Raw genomic sequence first — 27,357 nt, 5'->3', positions numbered from 1 at the left:
CTAGGGATGACCTGCAAATCCATCCTTCGTCAACCAGTAAAGCCAAGGAGCATCCTGCCCACGTTGCCTGGGGACCCCCTTCTCCCATCTGGACCAAGACTGCAGCCACCACCTGCCAGGAACCCTCTCCATGTGGCTGTGAGTTCAGGCAGCTGGTCCCCAAGTTCTGTTGGCCTTGGAGCCGGTCTCTCTGCCTAGTTCCACTTTGTGTTCATTTATCAATTTATTTGAGCATGAAGAGGACACCCTGAAGGCCCTGCCCTTCACATCCTTGGAGACCATCTTCACGTTGGCCTTCAACTACCAGACAGATCATAGCATCCCTAACACTTGAACACATGCACACACACACGACTGTCCTTTATTGGGTTTTGCTTTTGTTTCATTCTTGTGTCTATGTTCAGCAAAAGGAAAATAGGTATCATCCAGGTACCAATTAGCAGGGAGAAGAGGGCAAAGTAGGAGGAAGGGCCATGTGTTCAGTGTCTGGGAGCCCCCATCTGAGGAGTAAAAGCATGTGGAGTGGACCTTTTCTGAAGGCTGGAGCAAGCTACAGGTGATTGATATGTTTTCCCAAAAGTATGTCCTCTTTGCAGAGAGACAGTAGAAGTTAGTCTGCAGGGGCTATCAGAATGCTCCTCAGAAAAGGTGGTATTAACCCTGAAACCGAGGAGGGACTGATTTTACAGACATGTTCGAGGGGGCTTCCACACTGTGGAGGTGAATGCACCGAAGTCCAGGCACATAAGAGTACAGGGTTCAGCTAGGAGAAGGCAATGGCACCCCACTCCAGTACTCTTGCCTGGAAAATCCCACGGGAGGAGGAGCCTGGTAGGCTACAGTCCATGGGGTCGCGAAGAGTTGGACACAACTGCACGACTTCACTTTCACTTTTCACTTTCATGCATTGGAGAAGGAAATGGCAACCACTCCAGTGTTCTTGCCTGGAGAACCCCGGGGATGGAGGAGCCTGGTGGCTGCCGTCTATGGGGTCGCACAGAGTTGGACATGACTGATGTGACTTAGCAGCAGCAGCAGCAGGGGCACTGGGGTGTGAAGCAGGTGGGGCAGGGGCAGGACATACTAGGCAGACAGGAGTTGAGATCCTGAGCAGGAGACTCTTCAGGCCTGTGGTTGCCACCTGAGGGCCACAAAGCCTGGGGAAGCTGTGGCATTCGTGATGGGATGGGAGGGTCCACAGGCACCCCAAGCACATACATTCTCCTGCTTTTCAGTTATATGTAGACGCTTCATGATTAATGTGATATCTACTGAAACTGTTACCAAACACAAAACAAAATGAAAGTCATTTTTTAATTCACAAAGGCTTTGAAAATTATAATGACATGAGCTCTTTTTCACTATGATTTTGGTAGAAATTGTAAAAGTGCAACGATTATCGTGTGTGATTGGCAAAATTCGAAGGCATAATAAAATGTTTGGAGATGAATGCTAGAAGTGGAGTGTCATGAAAAGCTTCTCTTATTTAAAAAAAAAAAAGTCCCTGCTGGCCCACAGGTGCCATGGAAAGAAGCCAATGGGCTGGGCTAGAGGAAGAGGCAGAAGGCAGCAGTCAGGAGAGTGCTGAGTGGCAGCACTGGTGGCAGAAAGGGGAGGATGAGGATGACATCCAACAGACAGGACCTGGCGACCCATCAGGTGAAAACGTGCAGGTAAGGGAGTCTGGGCTGATGACCGATTTCTTGTTTGGACCAGTGAGCGGCTATGTTGGTGTGTTGTGAGCACAGGGGCTCAGAGGACGGGGTGCTGGGGAGCCGTGAGACAGAGGATGACTGTGGTCAGCTGAATGGTCCCCAGAAATATCCACACCCTAAGCCTTGGATTCTGTGACCAGGTGGGTCACACAGCAAAGGGAGATTAAAGTTGCAGATGGAATTACGATCACTTATGTTGACCCTGAGATGAGATCACCCTGGACCCTCTGGGTCAACTCGATACGAAAAGATGTGGAAGGGGAGGTGGGAGTGTCAGCGGGATTGCACGTGAGGAAGACTTGACGGGTCATCACTGCTTTGAAGGTGGAAGAAGCCCCCAGGTCAAGGAACGCAGGTGAGGCCAGAGCTCCAATAAGAGAGAGGATGAGTCCCCCAGTACCTGCACATAGGACCCTAGCCCCGACCATTACTTGACTTCAGCCAGGGAGACCCAGTTCAGAATCTTACCTCCAGAACCAGAGGTAAGAAATCTGAATTTTTTTAAGTTTGTAATCATTTGTAACATAACAATCCTTACAGTGAGTTAATTCTGAAGTAGCCATGGGGCATTAGGGGGGACTGAGAGGAGATGCTACCCAGGAATGTGCCTCCTTTTAGGATGAGCATTTGTTTCCACCCATGCACCTCCGTCATATGCAGACCCACCTCTTCAGGACCTGGTTCCATTGTTAGGGGTGGGTGCTCCCTGGGGTGACAGGGGATGTTGCAGTTGGTAACTCCAATAAACAAAGGTTCTAAAAATGGTTCAAAAGAGCACAAAAACAAAAGTGCGTTTGGCTGGGCAAGGCCCTCCCAAGTGAAGCGGGTGGAGGGAAGCCCAGCCTGATTGGGAATGCAGGGTCCCACACCCACTGGCTAGCCTCGCCCGACACCCCAGGCTACCTCAGTGCTGTGATCGTAGTCTTGGGTCTTGCCACCTTCCAGCCAGGGGTGAGGAGCCAGCACATTTGCCCCCCACCCATTCACCTTGTGCCACATGCCTGGAGTAACTGAAGTATCTCTCTCTTCTATAAAAATGAGTGGAAATTGAAAAATGAATTTGTTATTAAGCATAAAAACTGTAAGCCTCATAAAATTTAACAGAGATGAAGATAAAAGCCTTTAGGGGCCAGTTGCCAAGTTGAATCAACTGTACGTCTTGCCCAGAAGATATTACAAAACAATGAGTGGGTGCTTCCTGGGGCTTATGGGCCCCTGTAGCCTTTATATTCAACAACCCACCAGCCGCCGGGGCAGGTGCTACACTTGTCCCTGTACTGACGTGACAGGTTAGGCACAGTGCGGTTAGGAGGTTAAGTTACTTAGGAAACCACAACCAGGAAGCAGCAGAACCAGGATTCAAGCCCAAACAGCCTGACCGCAGGGCCCAGCCCTTCTCTCCCCTCTGGCCCATTGCCTCTCCCAGAGATCATGGCATCCCCAACCTTCTGCCTGTTCAGGCCCCAGGACAGGCCAGACATTGCTCTGCCTCAGGGCCTTTGCAGCTAATATTCATTTTAGAAAACTTTTCTCCCCTCCTTTCAGGTCATCTCTGTGAAGACATTCTGAACTCCTCTGAGGAACTGGGAACTCTCTCCTTGTATCCTGGGAAGGCCTGTCCCAGATAAGGGAGGTGGGACTGGAACTGGGGGAGGAGAAACTTCCAGGCTGCTTTGGGCAAGGGTCAGATTGCCCATGGAGGCCAGGAGGCTAGCTGCCTTTCAGCACTCTGGAACACATGCAGATGGGCAGTGGGTTTAGTTGCTCTCTGCCCAGTTTTCCAGTCCACTGTGGTTGACTGGTCAGGGGATACAAAAGAACTATACCCTGGGATCAGAGGCCACACGGGCAACAAAGGAGCCTGAACTGTCCTTCACTAGGTGACCAGGAGTGCTGTCCAACCCCTGGAGATGAGGCATCCGGAGCCCTGCTGGCCTTCACCATGAAGCTGGTAGGGCTCAGGCACCGCCCGCCATGGCCACTGCAACCCTTGGATCTTCATCCCACATGTGCACACATTCTGTCACCCAGGACACCAACAGCCCAGTGAACAGGGCAGCCCTGTCCACACAGAAGGAAACCAAGGCTCCTCTGTGCCCTCAGCATCATCCCCCACTCAGCGCTGCTCTGAGCCTGGACTCAGCTCTGAGAATAGGGATGGAGGCCAGCACTTGGCCCCTCACACACGAAGGTCCAGAGGCTGTGCGTGTCAGACTTAGCCCTGGAATTCTCACTCCCCACCCTGAACAGGCACCTAATGTTGGCCAGGGACGCGTTCCGAGGACACCTCTGGGGCCTGCTTCTTCATGAGCCTTATGTTCTCTTCACTCCCAGAGAAATTCTTTGGTGGAAAAGGCAGGTGCCCTAAGAGCTGTAGGTCAGAATTTGTTTGCTACCACCTGGAGAGCATCTTCAAAAAGACTGTTCTGCTCAACATCATTTATGCTTAAAAAAAGAAAAGCATGACTTGGGGAGAAGACCTGCCCTGTGTAAGAGCTCGGAGATTTCTCTTTAAGTCTGTCAGGCACAGCAATCAACATTACAAAAGGTTCATTTCCACACACTTGGTGAAAAAGGTGGACCCTGTATTGTTACATTATGACTGGCCTGCCCAACTTAATACTGAGCATTTCCCAAAGCACAACTCTGATAGTCTCCTACGCAATAATATCAAGCTGTAAATTTAACGACGCTTGAGCTTGGAAGTAAATAAAAAACTCAAGCACATACTTTTAAAAAATTCTGGGGACTTCCCTAGCAATTCAGGGGTTAAGACTCTGCACTCCCAATGCAGAGGGGACAGGTTCAATCCCTGGTCAGGGAACTAAGATCCTGCATACTGCAAAGTGTAGCCAAAAAAAATTTTTGCTGCCCAAGTCTCCATTTTCATCATGAGGTAAAAATGGAGGAAAATGTCAATTACAATCCCACCTTTACTCTTACAAATTTGGCAACATATTAAAACCTGTTGCATTTCAATGTCAACCGTCTAGACTGGCACAGGCTGCATCAAGCTAAGTTAAGAATAAAACACTTGAGTAAAGCTCTAAAACCTAGGCCACAAAGGTGTTCCTCACAAACCACTGGCCGTCAGTGGTCCTAAAGGCAGAGGATGGCAAAGGTTCCCCACTCCAGGGGACCAAGAGCGGCCCGATATGCTGTCACAGGCATAAAATTTCTTTCAAGTTTTGTGTTCGGTCTTAAAAATTAACTTGCATTGTACTCCATGACATTTGCTTTAATATATAAAAACTGTTTGAAATCACTTAGCAGTCAGAGAGCCCTCCCTCACCCCACTCCACACCATGGCGGGCAAGGCCCCACCTGAGAGGTTCACGAGTTGGTGAGCCAAGCCCCAAGCTTCAGATGCACTTCATTAGGTCTGTTTGTGGCATTTCCATAAAAGAAGTAATTTTATTCACTCAGGTTGTAACTAAATGCTTCAGGAAACTATGATATCAATTTCAATGTACTGAAAAATAAATAGTAAACAGTATGTATTTCAGTTTTTAAATGAAGAAATTAGTTAATTTTATTTACTAACAGAAAAAAAGAAGCCCCTAACCTAAAGTATAGCCTGATCATTTACTTTTTATATGAAGAAACACAAATTGGATTTTTTTTAATATAAAAAGGACAAGATCCACAGAAAGATAAACAAAACTCCTCTACTTGTTGGCACTAGAGAAATTTCCCCAGTTACTGGTTGATTTTGGTAGATCTTCTTTACCAGTGCAAGCCTGACATCACAACTTGATGTATTTGGCTACTTCTCAGCAACTCAGAAGCAACCCCATCCCAGAGCAAAACTGCTCTCTGGATGTGACACTTTTTTTCCTCCAGAACATAAAGCCCTAAAAGCCACCATCTGGAACAACACAAATATGTCACAATCTGTGGTTTTCTGACTGTTCTACAGTGTAGAAAGTGCTGAGCAAGGGCACTGTGGTCCCTGCCACCGCCACCTCCATGGCCCCTGACCCGCACACTGTCTCTGCTGCCAGCTCCCTGAGAGGTGTCTGTGGCTTTAGTAGGTTTCAAGAGGCATTAATTTTAAAACAGGTTCTAAGAGATGTACATGTTTTAACATAGGCTCCAAAATGTGTGAAGATACACTTAGAATCACATCTCAGATATCATTAAAAAGAGTTCTGTTCCAAAAACTGTTAAAAGAGGAAGCCAGGCTTCCATCATAGCTGTTCCTGGGGCCACGTTTTTTTCCCATAGTTAAAAGTCTGAATTGGCAGCAAGAACAGCCACATATATATCTGTGTTCATGTGTGTACACAAAGAAGTACCTTTGGACTGACTTAAAAAAAAAAAAAACAAAGACATTTTGTTTCATTTCCCAACACACCTGCCTGCTACAGCCCTGCTAGAGTGTTCATTTCTCTGCAGATGGGGCAGGGAAGGCCTAGAAGTTTAGAACCAATCCAGGCAGGTCTCCTGAGCGCTGTCATCATAGAGGTTCAGGCAGCTTGGCTCATGTGCATGACAGCAAACATCACACTCTGATCTCAGTGTGAGTCGTTCCCTAAAGAATAAGAGAGCTGCGGGCTACCACTGTACTCCTCACGGCATTCTGGCTGTTCACATGATCTCAGGATGAAAAACCCCCTTCAACAATTTTTCCTTTTTGGTCTATATAGCACCATTGTCAGTGGGATGTTTTTTGTTGGTTGTTTTTAAATCTTAAGCAACGGGGTATAAGAATATAACCAAAGTGTCTGATTTGAGGTTTTACAGGCAGAAATCTTTTTTTTTCCCTCAGATTTTTTTTCCTTAAAACAAAGGGGAAAAAAGTATAAGGTTTCAAAGCTGAGTTACTCTGACCAGCCTTCAGTGAAGGGATAGCTAACCACACCATTTCTTCTTTGTTCTTCTGTGTGTTATCTCATAGCAAACTTTCACTCTGGACACCCAGACCTGAGGTGTGCCTTTTTCATATTAGATATAAATTAATCAAAAGGTCTAAAGCTCTAAATTTCCAGAGTTATGAAAAATTCTTAACTTACTTCAAGATATCTTGCATAAGTATGTCATCCCTCAGCTCAAACAAACAAGAAGGTCAAAGGCAAGAAAGAATCACATAAATTGGAGCACCTCCTATAATCCATATATACATGCACTCGCTATACAGGTCCTATACAGTCAAAGAATCACGTCAGCTAATATAGCCTCTAGTGCGGGTTTTGTCGGACACAGCCCGCTGGGGTCCCCATCAGCATCATACGAAACAGCAGTACTTCTTCCACCAGGACTTGGATAAGGTCTTCATCTTGTCGGGAGTCCTGCTCTTGGACTTCTTTGGCTGCTGCTGGGAGTCCGAATACTGAATGCCGGCTACAATGGCTGCATCGAAGACCTCTTTGAGGTTCTTCTGAGTCAAGGCCGAGCACTCAATGTAAGAGGTGGCTTTGATCTCCTCGGCACACAACCTGGCCGCCTCCTCGGGTACCGGCTTCTCTTTGCATTTGTCCAGCTCGATGAGGACTTTGACGTCTTCTCTGAGGTCCGACTGTGTCCCCACGAGGATGATGGGGGCTTTGGGACAGTGGCACCGAATCTCTGGCACCCATTTCTCACTGACGTTCTGGAAGGAGGAGGGACCCACAACACTGAAGCACAGGAGGAAGATGTCGGCATTGGTGTAGCACAGAGGCCGGAGCTTGTCAAACTCATCCTACAAGGGAATCAAGCACCCAAATGTTATCTTTTACATCCGTTCTCATCCGCAGAGAGACCATTTGAACATTTTTCTGGAAAGGGTCTGGTAGGTAACAGAAAGCCCACAGATAGTGGAAGGAAGAACCAAAGCCTGATAAGGGCCACTGCTGCCAAGTGGGGCCTCACTCCCAGCTCTGCAAAACTTGCCCAAAAACCTTCCTCACTGCTCAGGACCTACTTGCAACTTACTGTAGAAAAAGTACTTATATTAGATGGATTTTCAAAATAAAATTTACTTTCTCTAGCCTTCAGGCTAGAGTAACTCAGACTTACTGCTTCAACTCTGGTACTTAGCCAGGCTTTTAAAATGTAGATGGTACCCACACTGATCCTCGGGGCTTCATCCAGACCCCAGGAAACCCCAGTCTGTGAACTCAGCAGCTCTGCCCATCCTCGTGGCAGCTGTAAGCCTGGCTCACTTCAACCCATCTGTGCTATGCATATCCAGGGCACACTCAGGGCACACTTGGTGCAGAATCATGGGACTCAGACACAGGACTGGAATTGATGACCTAGGCCTGGACACTCTCACAGTGACCCAGAGAATGTGTGCCTCTCAATGTCACTTAAAACACAAGTGAATATGTTCTCACACTTGCTGAATACACCTTTTATCTCACTTTATCTTTTTCTCCCTCCTTCCTTTTCTCTTACTTTCCCTCCCCTTTTCTCTCCTCAAACCCCAGAGGCCTCCAGGAGTGATGCTTTGGGAAGATAAAGGACCAGAGAAAAGGCATACCCATCCTACTTCCAAGGGATAAAGAACTGAATGGAATAAGTCAGAGTTGATTATATAAACCATCACCCTGCTGAGTGCCTCACTGTGTGCATTCACTAACAGAGATGCACACAGGACTCTGGACCCCAGACCTAGGGGATTTGGTTGGGAACAGACACACATGGCCTCAGTCCTTATAGGGAAATGCATGCGTGCATGCTACCTGGCTTCAGTTGTGTCCGAATCTGTGCAACCCTATGGACTGTAGCCCACCAGGCTCCTCTATCCATGAGGTTCTCCAGGCAAGAATACTGGAGTGGGTTGCCATGCCCTCCTCCAGGGGATCTTCCCAAGTCAGGGATTGAACCTACATCTCCTGTGGCTCATCATTGGCAGGCAGATTCTTTATCACTGAGCCACGTGGGAAGCCCTTATGATTATTTACAAACTATTATTTATGCACATGTTTTGTAGCACCTGTGGACTTTTTCTAGGGATGAAGAAAGCCTGGATCTTTTGAGTTTACGTGCCTCGTCTGAGGCCCTGTATTTCAGTTTATAGGGCGACAACCAAGTGACAATATTGAAGTTGACCAGCTAAATCCTCAGGAAGCAATATGGCATCTCACCATGTCACTGCCAATTCTCCACCTTCTATATGCAAAAGTTAAAAAGAAGAAGAAGAAGAATTGGATTTCTCAGTGCCAACTTTGTGCTGAAAGAAGAAACACAGAAACCCAACCAGGTGGCCAATAGCCCAGCCCCGAGGATCTTCTAATGAAACACTCCCTCTGTTCCCAGAGGCCTGCAAGAAAGCAGCACAGGACAGTCTCTGCCCTCACTGCTGGCAGGCATCATGCCTGGCCAGGCCCTGGATCTGGGGTTGTATTATCAATAAAAAGAAAAGCAAACACAGCCCTGAGCCTTGGGACATGGCTTCGACAACCTGGCTCCCAGACTTGTGGAGGTTCTGGCTGAGGGACTCAGGAAGCAAAGCAGAAACTAAACCCTGCTGGTCACTACCTGACCAGAAACCTTAGCTATTTGCAGAAATAAATGCCACACACGTACGTGTGACGAGTCCAATTGGAATGGACCCTTAGAGAAACGAGTTCTGAGACCCAGAGATTTGCCTGGGGTTTAGGGTAGGGCTGGGTGGGGCTGACAGGTAGCTGGACAGCTGCACTGGTCTAGTAGCAACCGGTGTTTGTTTTTTTTTAAGTATAAAGATTTTCCCAGGTGCCTCATGAGTCAGAAGCTGAAGAGTTTTTACCTGCTATTGGACAGGCTATTGCAGTCTGATCAATTTCCACTGGAGTGAAATTGATCACAGTGAAATTTCCATAATGAGTCCAGTGTTAAAAACTTTTAACATTTTATATGCACACCAGGCCCCCAACAAAAAGGCCCCAAGGCATAAGAAGCAATTTCTAGTTATTTTTCCAGCTCTCAACTGCTATGTGAAACTTATGTCTGATCCCCAGGCAACAGCTACCTGTGTCCACATTCTCCTGGTGTTTGGGAAGGAGGCAGCTTGAGTCACTTTATCCCCAGTAAGCTACCATGACCACCGCTTGGGGGGATGTGCCACCACAGGCAGAGGCAACACTAAGGAAATATGGCAGGTGTCAAATCAAGTCCCTTAAAAAGGGAGGTTATCAGATCTGGAGTAAGGAGGATAGGAAAGGACTATCACCTTGCCCAGTTTTACTAACGATCAAAACAAATACTAATTGATAGCTGGGGAGCTGGGAAAAAACTGACTTTATCTCACCAGTTGTGTACTTTTTAAAATTTATTTTTATTTATTTGGCTACTCTGGGTTTTAGCTGTGGCATGCAGGATCTTTAGTTGCATGTGTGATCTAGTTCTCCGACCAGGGTTCAAACCCAGGCCCCCTGCATTGGGAGCACAGAGTCTTTTTTTTCCGCAAAATTTAATTTTTTTTTTTATATTGGGGTATAGCTGATAAACAATGCTGTGACAGTTTCAAGTGAACAGCGAAGGGACTCAGCCATACATATATGTGTATCAGCTCTCCCCCCAACCCCCCTCCCATCCAAGCTGATACATAACACTGAGCAAAGTTCCATGGGGAGCAGAGTCTTAAACCCCTGGACCACCAGGAAAGCCCGAGCTGTGTATTTTTCATAGTTTTGAAGATGCTTTTTTGAAGATGTGGTTTTCCATAAATCTGTAGATGGTGGCCTCACACATTACACTATTAGGCATACTAACCACTCCATCAGGTAAGAAATACAGTGAATCTCAACAAAAACACTGCTGAGAGGCAGGAAAATGAAGGAAAATTTCCAAATAAACCAAAGTGTACCAACTTGCACTGAAACCTTTTCATTTCCCAAATTATAAGCTTTTTCATGAAATCATTTCTAAAATGATTCTTGTGATTCCTTAACTTTGAAACAGATCCTATTAAGGAAAAATATCAAACTCTTCCTTGATAATTCAGGATCATTTCTACAAAGTGCTCCTGGTAAAAGTCCTAATCCTCTTGCAAAACTGCTCAGAGGTTTTCCTCCTGTTCTACCCATCCTGTCCTTCAAACCAATGTTGCCTTCCTCCTCCTGTAACCTTGCTGATTTCTTCACAAGTTCTATTGGGTTGGCCAAGAAGTTCATTTGGGTTTTTCTATAAGTGCCTACTGGAAAATCCAAATTAACTTTTTGGCCAATCCAATACTAAGTGGTTTGTCTTTCCCCACGGACTACAGTCCGTCAAGGGGCAAGCCATGACTTAAGCTTGCATCCTGCGGGACTCAGCACTTATTTATTTATCAATCCCGTCTATAAACACAAGCAAAGTCCACTACGGACCAGGCACCGGCCAGGCACGAGGCAGGGAGCTCCAGCCCAGGAAGCTGTGTCTGCCATCAGAGCTGACAGGTGAGCTAGTGGTGGGGAGCTGCCTGCACTGGGCTGTCTGCTCCTCCCTAAAGGGCCCCAGATAGGCATGCCCTTTGGTTTCTTGAGTTTTCTTGCCTTCTTCTTATTCTCAGACTCTTCAACTACCACTTCTTGCTTCAGCAGGGAGGCCTCTGTTTTTTGAGGGGCTACCCAACTCTCATTGTAAAGATCAGAAAATGTGACCCAAGGTAAGAAAAACATTCTTGATTTACACAAAGCAATTAAGCTTTAATTATAAATAGCAGCAGGGCATCCAGAAAAATTATTAGAAGGATATATGTTCTTTGATTTTTTCTTCCATATGCAATAAAATTCAGATTGCTTGGTTTTTCATTTTTTTCCTGCTCCAGTAGAAGGGCAAGGAGACAGCAGAGGAAGCTGGGCTATGACATGCACCCTGTGGCCACTGCCAAACCAATGTTCAACTGGGGATCGAGGCAGCCCAGTCTTGTGTCACCTTGAAGTTTGAAAAACAAAGCCCTGAACTTGCTGTCCCGCAGTGGGTAAGTGACTAAGAAGCCCTGGTTTGGAGGAGGCTCTTAGGGACACTGAAAAGTCAGACACTTCTTAAGTGTAGGTGGTCATATGACATCTTAGAAAGGAAGTGGACACTTTCATCTGTCGATAAATTACCCCAGGACTTTCTCAAACTCTAGCAAGCACTGGAGAAACTACGTGCTTATTAACTGTGGCTTTGGCAAGCTCTAAAGACAGACCCTAGGGGCTTCTGTGATGGCTCAGCGGGGAAGACTCCACCTGCAATGCAGGAGATGCAGGTTTGATCCCTGGGTCGGGAAGATCCTGTGGAGAAGGAAATGGCAATCCACTCCAGTATTCTTGCCTAGGAAATCCTATGGACAGAGGAGCCTGGTGGGCTACAGTCCAACAGGTTGCAAAAGAGTCGGACTAAATAACTTAGCGACTAAACAACAACATTAATGACTAAACAACAAAGACAGACCCTGGGCTCTCAGACGGCACAGTGAGAATTAGTGATGTAAGCACCATGCGGGGGACTGGAGCCCCCCCAGCTCTTGGGGACACCCCAGAGGGGACTCCATACTGAGTCCTCCCCATCCCTGGCTGTCTCATCCAAGCGCCTGGCCCTCAAGACAAAAATAAATGTCCACTATTCTGAAGGACCAAGTCCCAGCTCATTCATTCCTCCAGGTTAGGAAAGGAAATATTAACACTTACTGACATGAACTCCATCTTTTTCTTGAGTCAATATCTTAAGAATTTGGTTTGTTGACCTTTAATAAAATGATTATAAGGCATTGCCAACTTACTCTGAGAAATGAGTACAAAGCATCATTGACAATTTTTAATAAAAACCAGAATGTAAATAAGATCAGAAACTCCCAGAAGATAAGAACCGCTCTTGACCCTGTTTCCCTTGTCCTGCCCACAATGAGCAGTGCCAAACCCTGCTTTATTGGTGTGGAGCTCTCTCCCCGCCACCTCCACCCTCTGTGAGGTGGGGGTGGGGCTCTAGAATGGCCCAGTAAAGGAGAGGGGCAGTATTTGAAGGCCTTTAAAAGACCCTGTTCTTGCCCAGCACTGAGCAGTGATGTGATACTGACCTGTCCTGCAGTGTCACAGAGCTGGAGTTTCACGGGCCGCCCATCCACGGAAACCACAGCTTAAAAATAAGACCGAGAGGATTGTCAGTAGTGGGGAGGGTCTCTTTTAACCCTTTCCAGAAGAACAATAATTTTAGTTTGTATGATCACTCTCACTCCAAACCCTTCAGCTCCTATTCTGAGTCCCCAACAAATTCAAGACTTGCCTAAAACAAGGAGACTCCATGGAAGCATTTTTTTTTTTTTTTTAATGCAAACCTGCCAGGCCAGCAATTCGCTCCATGCCCAGAGAGAAGGCAGAGAGGCCCAGGGCCTTTGATGGCACCCTGGAAGGGTCTGAGTTTTCTCCCAACCCCAGACGATTTATTTTCCTATGGCACGTGTTTCAAAAATCACAAAAACAACACTGGGTGGGGTGGGGGGTAGGTGGGAACCAACCTCATGGTTTTAAATCACGGGAAAACCTCACAAATAAGTCTGTTTTCCCTTGGGAAATGTTTGGTAACTTCGGGGTCTGTCACAAAAGCGAAGCTTATTTTGAGAACATGTGTAAACACAGGCTGCCAGTATTGTCCTGTTTATAAAAGAGGGCACTGCTTATCTCTCCACGTCAGCTCAAAGAGAGGATTAAACGAGAAAAGGAAATCGTGTCCACCTTTCCACTAGGAAGGGGTATCTGGGGAGGGGCCTGCATCAGAGTGCTGCTCAGAGTGCTCTATTTGATGAAGCACTCCGTTTTGTCTCAATACAACTTTCTAAATTGTTTATAAATGTTTGTACTACTCAGTTGAAGAAGGGGATTAAAACACACACACACACACACTCAATATCGTTTAGGTGGGAAACCCACCAGCCCAGCACTGCTTTATCTACGGTGCCTTCCAGGTAGATGAAAGCAAGTCCTTGCCGTCAAAACTTTCTGAAAGATCACGAAGTTCTTTTTTTTTTTTTTTTTTTAAGAACAAGAGAAAGCATTTCACTCTAGCTTCCATGGATTTTAACTTTTTCATAAATTTCAAGAGTACTTGAAAAATCAAGAGGAAAGATTACTTTATCTTGGTGGCTACAAACCAAATGACACAGCATCGCATACATAACAGTTTTCAGGAGCTTAAGAGATACTGAAAAGACACTAAGAATCAAAAACAGAGCCAACGGGGGCGGTGGGACTCAGAGGCAAGAAGTCATCTTTACTATCCTGGTTTAATCCAAAGCTCAGCCTTCCCCAGCGCCTCCAATGCCATTTTCACTAAATCCACACTTGTCCCTGCTCTCCGCGGCTTTTGAAAGTGGAGACGCCCTCGGAAGAGGAGCCGCTGACTGGAAAAGACCGACCCTCGGGCCACAGGTAATGGCACCTGCGCGTCACCTTCCGATCGAAAGCCGGCAGCGGCGCCAGCAACGTCGGCCTGACGCAACTGCTTTACGCAGGAAACTGATCAGGCCACCTGGGCGCGACCTGTGCGACCCCGCCGTCCGTACCCGAACTGCGAGGCGCCCTCGGCTCCCCGCGCCCGGGTTAAGACCCCACTCCCGGCGGCCCTGTGTCCCCCGGGGTCTCCTCCGCCCCAGCCCCCACGGCCCCGCTCACCCGAGAAGTTGTCGAAGGCGGTGGGGATGTACTCGGTGGGGTAGCCGTTGGTGGTGTAGCTCACCACCAAGCTGGTCTTGCCCACGGCGCCGTCGCCGACCAGCACGCACTTGACGCCGTGCCCCTCGGGGCCGCCCGCGCGCCCCCGGCCCCCCGGCGCCCCGGGCCCACGGACCCCGCGCTCCCGGCGGGGCGGCACGGGCGGCGCCTCGCAGCGGCCCGGGAACGCGGGGTCCCCCTGCTGCGGGGGCATCGGCCCGCGCAAGCCGCGGGGGGAGCCGTCCCCGACTCGAGGGCCGCGGCTCCGGCCGCGCGGCGCAGACAAAGGCGGTCGGGTGGGTCCGGCTGGGCTCAGGCTCGGGCGACGCCGGCTGTGTTCTGCGGCCGAGGACTGCGGACCGAGCGGCGCGGGGCCCGGCGCTGTCTCCTCCTGCTTCCCGGCGGCCCGGCGCGCGGGGGGCGGGCGCGGGGAGAAGGCGGAGCGGCCGCTAGGTCCGGGCGTCGGGCCCACAGCGCCCCCGTCTGAGCGCCGTGTGGTGCGCTAGAGCCGGAGCCGCTCGCGCTGGGGCGGGACCGCGACTCGGTGCAGGGACCCCGACACCCACGGGGGAACCCCAGATGACCAATCTGGGAAGTGCCGAGGAACCAGGCCACGGAGGGAGGCTTCCCGGCGCCGACACTGCCGCCACCGCAGAGGGGCTCGCGGTCCCGCCTCCTGCGCCCAAGTGCCCGACGACTGCCCTGCTCCTCCCGGCCCTGCGCCCCCTCCTCCCAGCGGTCCCTGCCTCGCAGGCCACAGCGTTCCACCCAAGGGGGCAGTGCAGGGCCTGGGCGACAGTCGTCGGAAGGAGGCAGAGCTAATAGGCAACTTTTATGTAGCCGAAGCCCATCGTGTGATTTTGGTCCTTCTAACGTATTCTTCTATCAGTTGGGAGCAAAGGAACGCAGGTCCACTGTTAACGCTAGTGTGACTTTCTCTTGAGCATGCCCTGAACCAACAGATGTCTTTATAGCCCCAATTCTTTCATCTACGTAAATGGAATTTGGTGACATTGGTATTATTTAGGGGAAAAAAAAATCCGTTTTTCTCTGACTCCCTTCTATATTTAGTCAACAATCCATCGGAAAGACAGGGAAACCTTTGTGGGCATAGTCTAGACGCAAAGTTTCCCAGAGATTTATGCTGTGGTGTGAGAAGAGGCTCATACTGTGAATAGGAATAGTGATACTGATAATAAAAGTCACAGCAACTAATAAACGCTGAACCTTTCTTATATACAGGACACTGGTAAGTACTCTGCATGAGCTGCTGCTGTTGCTGCTAAATCGCTTCAGTCGTGTCTGACTCTGTGCGACCCATAGACGGCAGCCCACTAGGCTCCCCCTTCCCTGCCTGGGATTGTCCAGGCAAGAACACTGGAGTGGGTTACCATTTCCTTCTCCAATGCATGAAAGTGAAAAGTGAAAGTGAAGTCGCTCAGTAGTGTCCGACTCTCAGTGACCCCATGGACTGCAGCCTACTAGGCTCCTCCGTCTATGGGATTTTCCAGGCAAGAGTACTGGAGTGGGGTGCCATTGCCTTCTCCACTGCATGAGCTAGTTACTGTCATCTCATCATTACTTATACCCATTTTATGGGTGAAAGTGTTAGGCTCTCAGTCGTTCCCAACTCTATTTCCAACGCCATGGACCAAAGCTGACAAGGCTCCTCTTGTCCATGGGATTTCCGAGGCAAGAATACTGGAGTGGGTTGCCATTTCCTTCTCCAGGGGATCTTCCTGACCTAGGGATTGAACCCTGGTCTCCTGCATTACAGGCAGATTCTTAACCTCTGAGCCATGGGGAAAGCCCATTTTATGGGTACAGGATGAGAAAATCTGAGGCACAGGGGTACTAGATAAAATGCTGAGGTCTCACAAGCTAGGGAGTGGCAGTGCCAGGATTCAGGCACTCTGGCTCCAGAGCCTGAGTTGTTTCTTACCCAGTGTCCTTAAAGCAAAATCAAGCCAGAGTAATAAATTGAGCCTTGGAAGTGTGGCTGTGGTGGGAATGCAGGGGTGGATTTGTCAAGAGGCTGAAGGCTTGAATTCAGGGCCCTCATTTGCAGAGAACCTCCCTGGGGGCCCTAGCAGTGTGAACACAATTCTGCAAAAATTGACAAAAGTTTATATGAAAAAAATTCATATATTTTAATCACTACCAACAAAGCCCAATGTTGTTTCAATTCTAACTTCTCATATTGAATGGCTTTGATGTGGCAGGGGACATTCTGAGCATCAAGCCAAGGAAAGTGAACTTAGACATTTCATTTGGGTTTAATGGATACAGAGCTGGGACTAAAGTCAGACAAGGAAGGAGCCAAGGGAGCAAAATTCAAGGTACCAACCTTGCAATTACCTGACCCAGAGAATGAGCACCTGGGTACCTGGCCTGCCTCTCCACAGCCCTGACACTGATGGGATGTATTTGTGTAATTTTCAACTCCCCTGTGTAGTTACCTTGTTTCTTGCCGTCTGGGCATAGAAATGGTGGCCAGTAATGTGCCTGCAGGTTTCTATCTGAACTTTCCCACTTTCCCCAGCACTGGTTCCAGTAGAAAACACGAGGTTTTCTAGAGTTTGGGATGTACCTTCTTGAAGCCAAAAACTAGTTCGTGGCTATCCTTCCCATCAAAAAGTACACAGTATTGTTAGAGGGGGCTTCACTGGTGGCTCAGCGGTAAAGAACCCGCCTGCCAATGCAGGAGATGTAAGAGACCCGGGCTCAATCCCTGCGTTGGAAAGATCCACTGGAGGAGGGCATGGCAACCCACTCCAGTCTTCTTGCCTGGGAAATCTCATGGACAGAGGAGGCTGGCAGGCTATAGTCCATAGGGTCGCAAAGAGTTGGATATGACTAAGGACTAAACAACAATTGTGAGAGGGATAGTGGCTCTCCCACCTCATCTGGTCAAAATGGAAGTTCCTGGCAGGAATAAACTCTAAATGCAGCATGTGCATTTATTCAGGCACCATATGTTTTTGAAGGAAATCACATGAAATAGAATTGAGGTGAACTCCTGTGTTTGTGAGGATGCAAACCTGTCTCGGGACCACAAACAGCAAGTTCACCAGCAAGTGAAATAGGTTTTCATTGTTCTCTACATATTACAAAATTATAGAATTGAGAAAGGGCATGCAGCAGGGGGATGTGGGGGAGGTGGTGTTCCAGAGACACAAAGTTTCAGTTATGCAAGATAAATACATTCAGGAGATCTAATGCACACCCGTGTGACTAGAGTTAGCAATATTGTATTGTACCCTTACATCTACTAAGTGTGGATTCTGAGTGTTCTCAAAACAAACACACACCACACACGCAGGTGACTATTTCACAATATATCTGTACATCAAATTATCAAGTTGTACACCTTAAATATGTACAATTTTTCACTGTAATCTAGACCCTCAGTAAAGTTTGGGGGAGCTTGTGCAGCCAAAAAATGTGGGAAAAAATAGTATGATCCATGTGTGTCAGGAGGTTTATTAAATGTTTTCTTCTGGATACTTTTAAAGTTTATGGTGTCTGTTGGCCTTTTAAAGTGCATAGCTTATTGTGATGCATGTCTCATTTTAAATCAATATTTTTGTACCTAATTTTCTATTCTTAAATGTTTATCCTTTCTCTTAAATAAGGGCCCCAAATATGATCAGCTTCGGGCCCTACAAAATGTGGGTCTCCCCTGCCTTCAGCCATATGGTAGTTTTTGTATCCCGTAGCCACTGACTTTGCTTTGTTCCCTTTTCTATGTCAAGTACTGTCCCATTCCACTTATTTCGGCCCATCTTTCTAGAGCCAATTTAATCAACCCCCTGCAGCCTTACCTAAAATCCCCAGAACTAATTGCTCACTATTAGTAGGCTCTTCTGCAGTCCATGGTATCAAGTCCAAAGATGGGGGTGGGGCCCTGGAACTCAGTGCTGACCGAGACCAGGGCTGTGGGAGGCCCCTCCAAGTGTACGGTCAATCAGTGAATCCACAATAAATCAATAGATCATCTAATGTATTTTCTTGTTTGTTTACTGTCTGTCTCCCTTTCAAGCCCCAGGAGGTCAGGAACTTTATTTTGTTTATCTTTATACCCCACACTTTACATCATGCAAGGAAAATAGTAGGCTACTGTTTTCTGTTTTATAAAATATTTTGAGAACACATGAGTCCTGCAGCAGTTAATAAGAAAGACCATTTCTCCAGTATCTGAGGATGCCTTAGCCCTCCTGTACTCCCATCTGTATCTACCAGGATGGCACAGTTTGTGCAATGTTTCCTTTGTATCTGGTAAGTTTGGGAAATACTGTCATTTGTGGGAAAAAAAATTTTTCCTCTCTTAAGATCTGGTACCTATGTAGCTCTCCAGCCCACCTGTACGCATTCACCTACCACACCGGAGCTCCACCTCTGGGTCTTCCAGCATCCACCCCATCCCCACTGACACCCATCCACCCCCACCCACCCCACCCCCTGTGGCCCCAGGGACCTGGGCACACTCCTCTCTCCAACGCTTGAGAGCCTGCATGCCTCCCGCTCTTCCTCTCACTTGCTAATGTTGACCACATGGGTCTCAGTTCAGATGTCACCTCCTCTGGGGAGTGTGACCCAATGCCCTTAGGTAGGTGCATTTATGCCTAATCCCTGTCATAGCACTTTGCTGAAGTAACCTACTGACACTTGCTTTTAATCGCCTAAAAAGCAGGACCCTTGCTTCACCAAACTCTTTATCCCCACCACATTTTCTTGTATTTTTTTAAAATAAAGCTCTTTTGCCTGTTCTACTAGCAGACTATCAAATTTTCAAATGAACTAATTATCATAAATTTTTATTTTGGTACTAATATAGTAGAAACTGTGCTAATAAACTTTATACTGTATACCTTTCACCTATCTTTTAACATATTCAAGAAATAAGTTAAAATAATTTTTTGATTAATACATTCCTGGCCAGGGTATAATTTCCATTATCAAGCTCAATATAAAGGTTTTTTTTGTTTGTTTTGTTTTTCTTACTATTTGTAACTTTTCACTATTTACCCATCTTCCATAAATAAATAACAGCAAAGAACCAAATCAGAAGCCTGTAGTTACTGGATCTTTCGTATTAGTGGGTTGTGTAGCTATGAGTGTTTGCCCTTTCTCCAAGCCATCACTGTTGACCTAGGACATGTTTATCTCTGAAGGAAACTTCTTCCCTTCAGCACTGCCTTACTTTTTAAATATTCTGTAAGAGACTGCTAGTTAGAAAATTATTTCTCCAGAGTTCCCTGGTGATCCACTGGTTGGGATTCTGAACATTCACTGCAGAGGGCCCAGGTTCAATCCTGGGTTGAAGAATTAGGATCTGAAAAGCCACAAAAGAAGAAAAAGAAAATTACTTCTCATTAACTAAAGATTCTGAGCTGGGTCGTCTAATGCCAAAAGGGCCCCCTGTTTCCATCTGAGGTTGGGCTCATGTTCCCCAGAGCGTCCTGCTCTGTGTGTTCCAGGCTATGGCTGTCCAGTGAGAGGACCACCCTGGGGATTGGGAAGTGGAGGACTTCATAGGGCTGCACGTGGTGGTGGACAGGCTCAGAGGGCCCGACGTGCCTTCATTCTCCTCCTGCTCTTTGCCCATCTCGTTGTGCTCACAGCAGCCCAAGCTCACAGGAACCACAGAGGGCATGCCCCCAATTCTGCTGCTAAGTCGCTTCAGTCGTGTCCGACTCTGTGCGACCCCATAGACAGCAGCCCACCAGGCTCCCCCGTCCCTGGGATTCTCCAGGCAAGAACATTGGAGTGGGTTGCCATTTCCTTCTCCATTGCGTGAAAGTGAAAAGTGAAAGTAAAAGTGAAGTCGCTCAGTCGCGACCGACTCGTGGCGACTCCATGGACTGTAGCCCACCAGGCTCCTCCATCCATGGGATTTTCTAAGCAAGAGTACTGGAGTGGCTTGCCATTGCCTTCTCCAGCCCCCAATTCAGCATACCCTAAGTTCCCTTTCATGGCTCCGCCGGTGCCCACATCTGCAGACAACTGGGTTTTCTCGAAAGCTGCAGCTGGAGCCTTGTCCCAGATTCAGCTGGACAGGCTTAGTGGCTGTTTCCCTTTCTCCTGCAATTCTAAGGCTTGTGAAATCTTCCTTCCTTCACGCTATACCTTGGAAGGGCTGTTTTCCTGACTGAGCCCTGAGTGTACCCATCCTTAGTGCTTTTTTTTTCCCACCAGGGATGCCAGCCTAGGGGAAAATAATTGAGAAAGAAAATAATGTTGGCGTTTCTCACTAGAGAAGATGAGAGAATCATATAAATGTCACCAGATCACCAGCTTTGTCATTAATTCCTGACCCCAGACTCTCCCATCAGCTACTACTATGGTAAGGGGCCACAGACATGGTCCCACATATTGAAATTACTGCCCTGTCTCCAGATGTTCATTTGTCACTTGCCTGTTGGTAACGAGAATGGATGAATTTTTTTTAACTCAACAAGAGTTCCCATTAACTTGACGAAAATTTCAGATGTGAAAATCAATCATTAATTTTGATTGTAAAAAATACTTCTGGAAAGAAAACGTTTCTATTGTTTCTATTGTCAGATTAGGCCAGGCTGTGCTAGAGTGATATAAATAAACTCAGAATCTTGATGTCTAGAAACATAGGAGTGCATCTTTAGTCACGCAAAATCCACTGCAGACCAAATGGCTCTCCAAGGCAGCACCCTTCCAAGTGGTGGCCCAGGGATCCAAGTTGCTTGTATTTGGCATCTAGGCAGCCCAGGACACACAGGGCTTCCTGGACACACAGGGTTTCCAGGAAAGAGTGTGGAAGGTCATCTACCAACTATGCAATGCTTCGTGTCGGAAATGATTTCTGCTCACAGCTCTGCATGTGCACCATGTGTTTCTGTGCATGTGCCCATGTGTTCAACAGCAGTTTTATAAAAGCTCAAAACTGGAAATTATCTAAATGTCGAAAACAATAAAATGCATGAGTTAATTTTGTAATTTATGCTATTACTACTTAGTAAAGAAAAGGAGTGAACTACAGATAAATACAAGACAATAATAAACTTCACAAATAGAAAGAGAAGTGAAAGAAGCCAGACACCAAAAAAAGTGTAAACTATTGAATTTGATGTATATGGAATAAACTGCATTTCTAAAGAAATGGGCAGAACTAAACAGTGTTAGATAGCAAAATAATTGAGGATAATTGTTACATTTGGGAAGGAGAGGGGCCATATGGGGCTTCTCATGTTCAGTTCAGTTCAGTCTTTCAGTCATGTCCGACTCTTTGCGACCCCATAAATCCCAGCATGCCAGGCCTCCCTGTCCATCACCAACTCCTGGAGTTTACCCAAACTCATGTCCATTGACTCGGTGATGCCATCTAGCCATCTCATCCTCTGTCGTCCCCTTCTCCTCCTGCTCCCAGCATCAGGGTCCTTTCCAATGAGTCAACTCTTCTCATGAGGTGGCCAAAGTATTGGAGTTTCAGCTTCAGCATCGGTCCTTCCAATGAACACCCAGGACTGATCTCCTTTAGGATGGACTGGTTGGATCTCCTTGCAGTCCAAGGGACTCTCAAGAGTCTTCTCCAACATCACAGTTCAAAAGCATCAATTCTTCAGCACTCAGCTTTCTTCACAGGAAGTGAAAAGGAACTAAAAAGCCTCTTGATGAAAGTGAAAGAGGAGAGGGAAAAAGTTGGCTTAAAGCTCAACACTCAGAAAACTAAGGTCATGACATCTGGTCTCATTACTTCATGGGAAATAGATGGGGAAACAGTGGAAACAGTAGCTGACTTTATTTTTTTGGGCTCCAAAATCACTGCAGATGGTGATTGCAGCCATGAAATTAAAAGACGCTTACTTCTTGGAAGGAAAGTTATGACCAACCTAGATAGCATATTAAAAAGCAGAGTCATTACTTTGTCAACAAAGATCCAGCTAGTCTAGGCTATGGTTTTTCCAGTGGTCATGTATGGATGTGAGAGTTGGACTGTAAAGAAAGCTGAGCATCGAAGAATTGATGCTCTTGAACTGTGGTGTTGGTTCAGATGTTCTGTTTCTTGACCTAAATGATGGTTACACAGGTATTCATTTTAATTCATTATGCCATATGTTTGTTTCATTTGTTTTAATGAATTGCATTATATTTCAAAATTATGATGGTTAAAAGTAGTCAAACCTATAAATTTATTAAATCAGACTCATGGTTATTTGCATCTTAATGAGCTATTTGCTAAAACCTAGCATAGTGCTGGTGACCTGTGTGCACCTTTTGAGTTAAATAACAGACTTGTGAAGTAAAGCTTATATGTTACTTGATTGGCCCAAATCCTCTTTCTACAGAACTTTCCCAGGAACATATATCATGAAGTGTGACTGTGCATTTTTTTACATCCTTATTATTTATTTTTAGTAAGGGTATCATCTTGCACAAATGTTACTGATAGATGTTTAAATATTTTTAGCAAATTAAACTGGTCCACCAGGATTATTACAACAGAAAAGAGTGAATGGTGATTTAAATATACATAAGTCCCTGAGAAAAATGACACCCCCCCCACACCCCACTGCCCCGGGACAGCTGTTAGAAGGATGGCAGGTAAATTTGCACTGGGATCTCTCTGGGGCAGAAACACTGGAACCACTATGAATGCTGAGGACAGATGCTGTGCAAGGCTGAGAGGACAGATGCTGTGCAAGGCTGAGCAACACTGAGGGACCCTTTCCGCCCTCAGTCTGTTTATTTTTCCCCTGAAGTCCCGCCACCACCACCACCCCACCAGTCCTCTGCCTCCCCTACCCTCCAACCCACCTCCCTCGTGCCCCCCTCTTCCCAGCTGTTGCTGATCCCCCTTAAGGGGAAACACCTCCATTGCCATTCCCTCAGGGCTGCTGCAGCCTCCCAGTGACGACGTGCCTTCCCAGCTGTTCTGACCCTTCCCATAAAAAATCCTCCTCCCCAGTCCCTTGTAGCAACTCATATGTTTCCAACTTCCCTCCCCAAACACACATCACAGAAACTCCCCAGGCCAGACATTTCCCAGCTGCCCACATCCTCGAAGATGATAAGAACTCTTTAGAAATCCCTCTTAGCTGTTGCAAAACCCTGACCTCCTCTAGTTTTTCAGCCACCCTGAAGATAAGAACTCACCACACAATCCTTTCCTAGAAGCTGTAATTGCCTGGGCCAGCAATTCTGAAATGACAGAATTGTCTTCTTCCCTTCTAGAAAGTGCAATCACCTCTCCTTTCTAGATCTTTCCAGCTGAGGGAAGGATTGCCACAATCCTACAATGGGGAAGAGAAAAGAATTTTCATACGTTCAAATAGGGCTCACAATCCGCTCCTGGGTTTGCAGTGGCTGTGTAATGCTTTGGATGAATGTGTGCACATCCAAAGGCCAAAGATGCCCAAGTCCCTCTTTGAGAAGGGATGCTTTAATGCAGAGGTCGCTTTCTCTGTTATGTGCACCTAGAAAGTGTTAAAGGATGGATACTGCCCTCGGCACAGTGAAATTGTGTCATTAGTTTGATTTTGGAGGGGAAGGGATACAGTTATTGGCCCAGTCATTGGGTAGAGCAATCCCAAGCAAGAACAGTGGCAGTATGTGTACAGATAGGCTTGGAGCAAGATCTGGATTTGCAGGAGTTTATAATCCCAGTAAGAGAGTAAATATCTATAAGATAACTATAATGGCGGTGCAGTGTAGCTCCTCTCCATTACTTCATTTCCATTACAGGAATGGAAATACGAGTATTTCCCCTTAAGGGGGATCAGCAACAGCTGGGAAGAAGAGGGCAGGAGGCGGGTGGGTTGGAGGGTAGGGGAGGCAGGGTTCTGGCGGGGTGGTGGTGGTGGTGGGACATCAGGGGAAAAACAAACAAAGACTGAGGGTGGAGTAACAGGATGTGCAAAGTACAATAGCAAGTCAGGGGTGCCTGAGGACGAGCTTCTGGATGGGAGAATGTCAACCCCTATCCTTCGAGATGAATCAGAAGATGGTTCAGAGCAACCTTGTGCCCCCAAAAGACCCTCCTCCCTGTTCCCCCTTCTTTTGATCACAAAACTTCAACACATTAGAGCCACACTTATGAAGCTCACAGTTTCCTAAGCATTTGGTATGTGTTGTCATGTTTAATACTCAAAACATTGAAATGTGCACTATTATTTCCCCAGCTTTATAGATTAGGAAATGGCAGTTCCGAGGGACCCAAAGTCGCCCAGCTGGTAACTCTCAAGAGTGAGAGGTTTTCACTGTACCTTATAACCTGCTAGCAAACAATCACACATGAGACAGCAAAACAAGGTGGTAATTTTAATAATGACACTTTAAAAAAAAGCAAGCCTTCAGCAGCATGTCACAGAGCAGTCCTTGATCATTGACTCAATCTGGGTTGCACAGACTACATGAGGAAATCCTGATCATTCAGGAAAGACAGAAGAAGCAGGCCTCTAATGTCTTGTGCTATCAAGCGGAGAAGATTGCAAATGTGCATAAAATAATAAAACCTGAGAATTAAGAAGAAAAAAAGAGAATAGAAAACCCACAACAGTTTGGAAGTATTTTTTTTTAAAGACTGAGGTAAAATTATCCTTTTGTAAGCTTTTTTAATGTTTATTAGGATATTAGGTGGATTATAGAGAGAAGGCTTAAAAATTTGAGAAGTGGAATTCATGTCCCACTAAAATAGTATCTTTGTACCTGTATATTGCCAAAGTCATTTTGTCCATTCCTTACATCAATTCCATAAACACTGATTGAGTCCCTTTGTTAACATAAGGAGTTGTTAATAATCAAATATTTTATGTTTAAAATTTTTTATGTAATTGTAAAGGTTTGTTCATTCAGATGGTTTCATAAACAGTAAAAATTGGAAAGTTTTAAGTCTAGTTATGAAATATTTTATGCACTTTCCAGGCAATGCTAGTGGTATGGAACTTGCCTGCCAACACAGGAGACATAAGATCCTGGGTCAGGAAGATCCCTTGGAGGAAGGCATGACAACCTGCTCCAGTGTTCTTGCCTGGAGAATCCCATGGACAGAGGAGCCTGGTGGGGTACAGTCATCGGGGTTGCAAAGAGTTGGACATGACTAAAGCCACTTAGCACACACATACAAAATATTTTATAGTGTTATTACTGTCTGGAGATCCTTTTCCATTGCCTTTACTGAACTACATCACAAGGGTCTTTGTGGGTCTGGCCAGAGGTATGGCCATCACTCACCCTGGGAGAGCCCTCCCTGTGATCCTCAGACCCTAGGGTGTTGCCTCCTCCCAGGCCCTCTCAGTGGGGCTCTGTAGGGGTGGAAGGTGAAGAGAGATGCAATTTATAGGCAGGCCTCTTAGCAATGACTCCCTGGGTTGCTACACCCACACAGGCCTGGGACTGAGCCTGGAGCTCTGGACCTCACAAGCAAGGACAGGAAACCAGATATCAGAACTTCAGGCTGAGTTCTTCTGAACTGTTCTTCCCTAGCAATATAGACTGTGCCTGGCAGCCACGGGAATCTAGATTCTATAAATTTTGAACTCTGCCCTTCGATCTCACAGACAGAATTCCTGTACTCCAAAGGGAATGCCTTCAAATGTGTTCATTTGAAATAACTTCGTAAAGGAAAATGAGCAGCAAGAAAGGTTTTGTGGTGCTAGAAATATTAGTTTTCTTTTCATTAAATTCCCGTAACAGGAGACCTGAGAGTTTAAAAAATATACAGAATAAATGAAAAGACACAGAAAGACTGTCAGAAGAAAAAGGACTCGAGGACAGCCAAGCACCTCAGGTGACTTTGTTCTGTTCCTGGAAAGGAGTAGAAGTTACCTGGTTTGACCTGACTTGCTTGAGCCCTTAACTGTTGAATGTCTCTGTGAGTCAAAGGAGGTGTTTAAATTACCAGGATGAGATGAACATAATAAAAGAGGAAGAACCCAAGTTACACAGATTTAATGTAAGTTAAAACTGCCCTGGTCACAGGGGAGAACTCAAAAAACAACCCCCACCAGGTTTAGAGTAATACAAAGGAAACTCTACACACTTGTCCATCCTCCTCAGACAGTGCACTTCTCAATATAAATAGTGGAGACTGAAAGGACGTCTCTGGTGGTCCAGAGGTCAAGTCTCCACACTCCCAATGCAGGGGTGCAGGCTTGATCCCCGGCCAGGGAACTAAGATCACATGCTGTGCAGATTAACGTCTGAAAAAATAAATAAATAGAGGACACCATGTAGGAGAAATGCCATTGTTAAGCACTGCATTGAGGACTGCTGGCTGGACTCTGTGGGTGAGCAAAGGGGTGCAAAGGGCTCCTCGTGGGGCAGACATTTCAGGCAAGAGCAGCGCAGACCCAGGAAAGGAGAGGCCAAGGGCTGAGTTCTGAGACTCTAGGGTCCAAAAAAGCATCAACGTTAAAAAGGTAAAAATATTACAGGTAACTATATTCAATATCCTGTGTTAAACCGTAATGGAAAAGAATATGAAGAATGTATGTGTGTGTGTGTGTGTGTGTGTGTGTGTGTGTGTGTGTGTGTGTGTGTGCCTATGTATAAGTCACTCAGTCATGTCTCTTTGAGACCCCATGGACTGTAGCCCACCAGGTTCCTCTGCCCGTGGAATTCTCCAGACAAGAATACTGGAGTCTCCTTCATTGCAGGCAGATTCTTTACCATCTGAGCCACCAGGGACACCCACATATATATATATATGGTGGTGCTAATGGCAAAGAATCTGCCTGCCAATGCAGTAGACACAGGAGACATGGGCTTGATCTCTGGGTTGGGAAGATCCCCTGGAGGAGGGCATGGCAACCCACTCCAGCATTCTTGCCTAGAGAATCCCATGGACAGAGGAGACAGGTAGGCAACAGTCCACAGCATCACAAAGAGTCGGACATGACTGAACCAACTTAGTACACATGCATGTATAACTGAATCACATCACTGTACAGCTGCTAAGTCACTTCAGTCATGTCCAACTCTGTGCAACCCCATAGACGGCAGCCCACCAGGCTCCCCCATCCCTGGGATTCTCCAGGCAAGGATATTGGAGTGGGTTGCCATTTCCTTCTCTGTACAGCAGCAAC

General features: G+C 46.6%; 1 protein-coding gene across 1 annotated transcript; it reads right to left on the bottom strand.

Annotated features, from left to right (window-relative positions):
• Nucleotides 1-5,096: 5,096 nt before the first annotated feature.
• Nucleotides 5,097-14,711, bottom strand: RHOU (ras homolog family member U). The gene is made up of 3 exons (XM_070782202.1): nucleotides 14,258-14,711; nucleotides 12,667-12,725; nucleotides 5,097-7,398 (listed from the first exon to the last, which is right to left on the bottom strand). The coding sequence occupies exons 1-3, from the start codon at nucleotides 14,508-14,510 to the stop codon at nucleotides 6,943-6,945; spliced, it is 768 nt and encodes a 255-aa protein (XP_070638303.1). The 5' UTR covers nucleotides 14,511-14,711; the 3' UTR covers nucleotides 5,097-6,942.
• Nucleotides 14,712-27,357: the final 12,646 nt, after the last annotated feature.

The sequence above is a fragment of the Bos indicus genome, chromosome 28 (genome assembly GCF_029378745.1).
Source record: "Bos indicus isolate NIAB-ARS_2022 breed Sahiwal x Tharparkar chromosome 28, NIAB-ARS_B.indTharparkar_mat_pri_1.0, whole genome shotgun sequence".
Taxonomy (NCBI): domain Eukaryota; kingdom Metazoa; phylum Chordata; class Mammalia; order Artiodactyla; family Bovidae; genus Bos; species Bos indicus.
The sequence above is the reverse complement of the archived record's forward strand: the minus strand, read 5'-3'. Positions and strand labels throughout refer to the sequence as shown.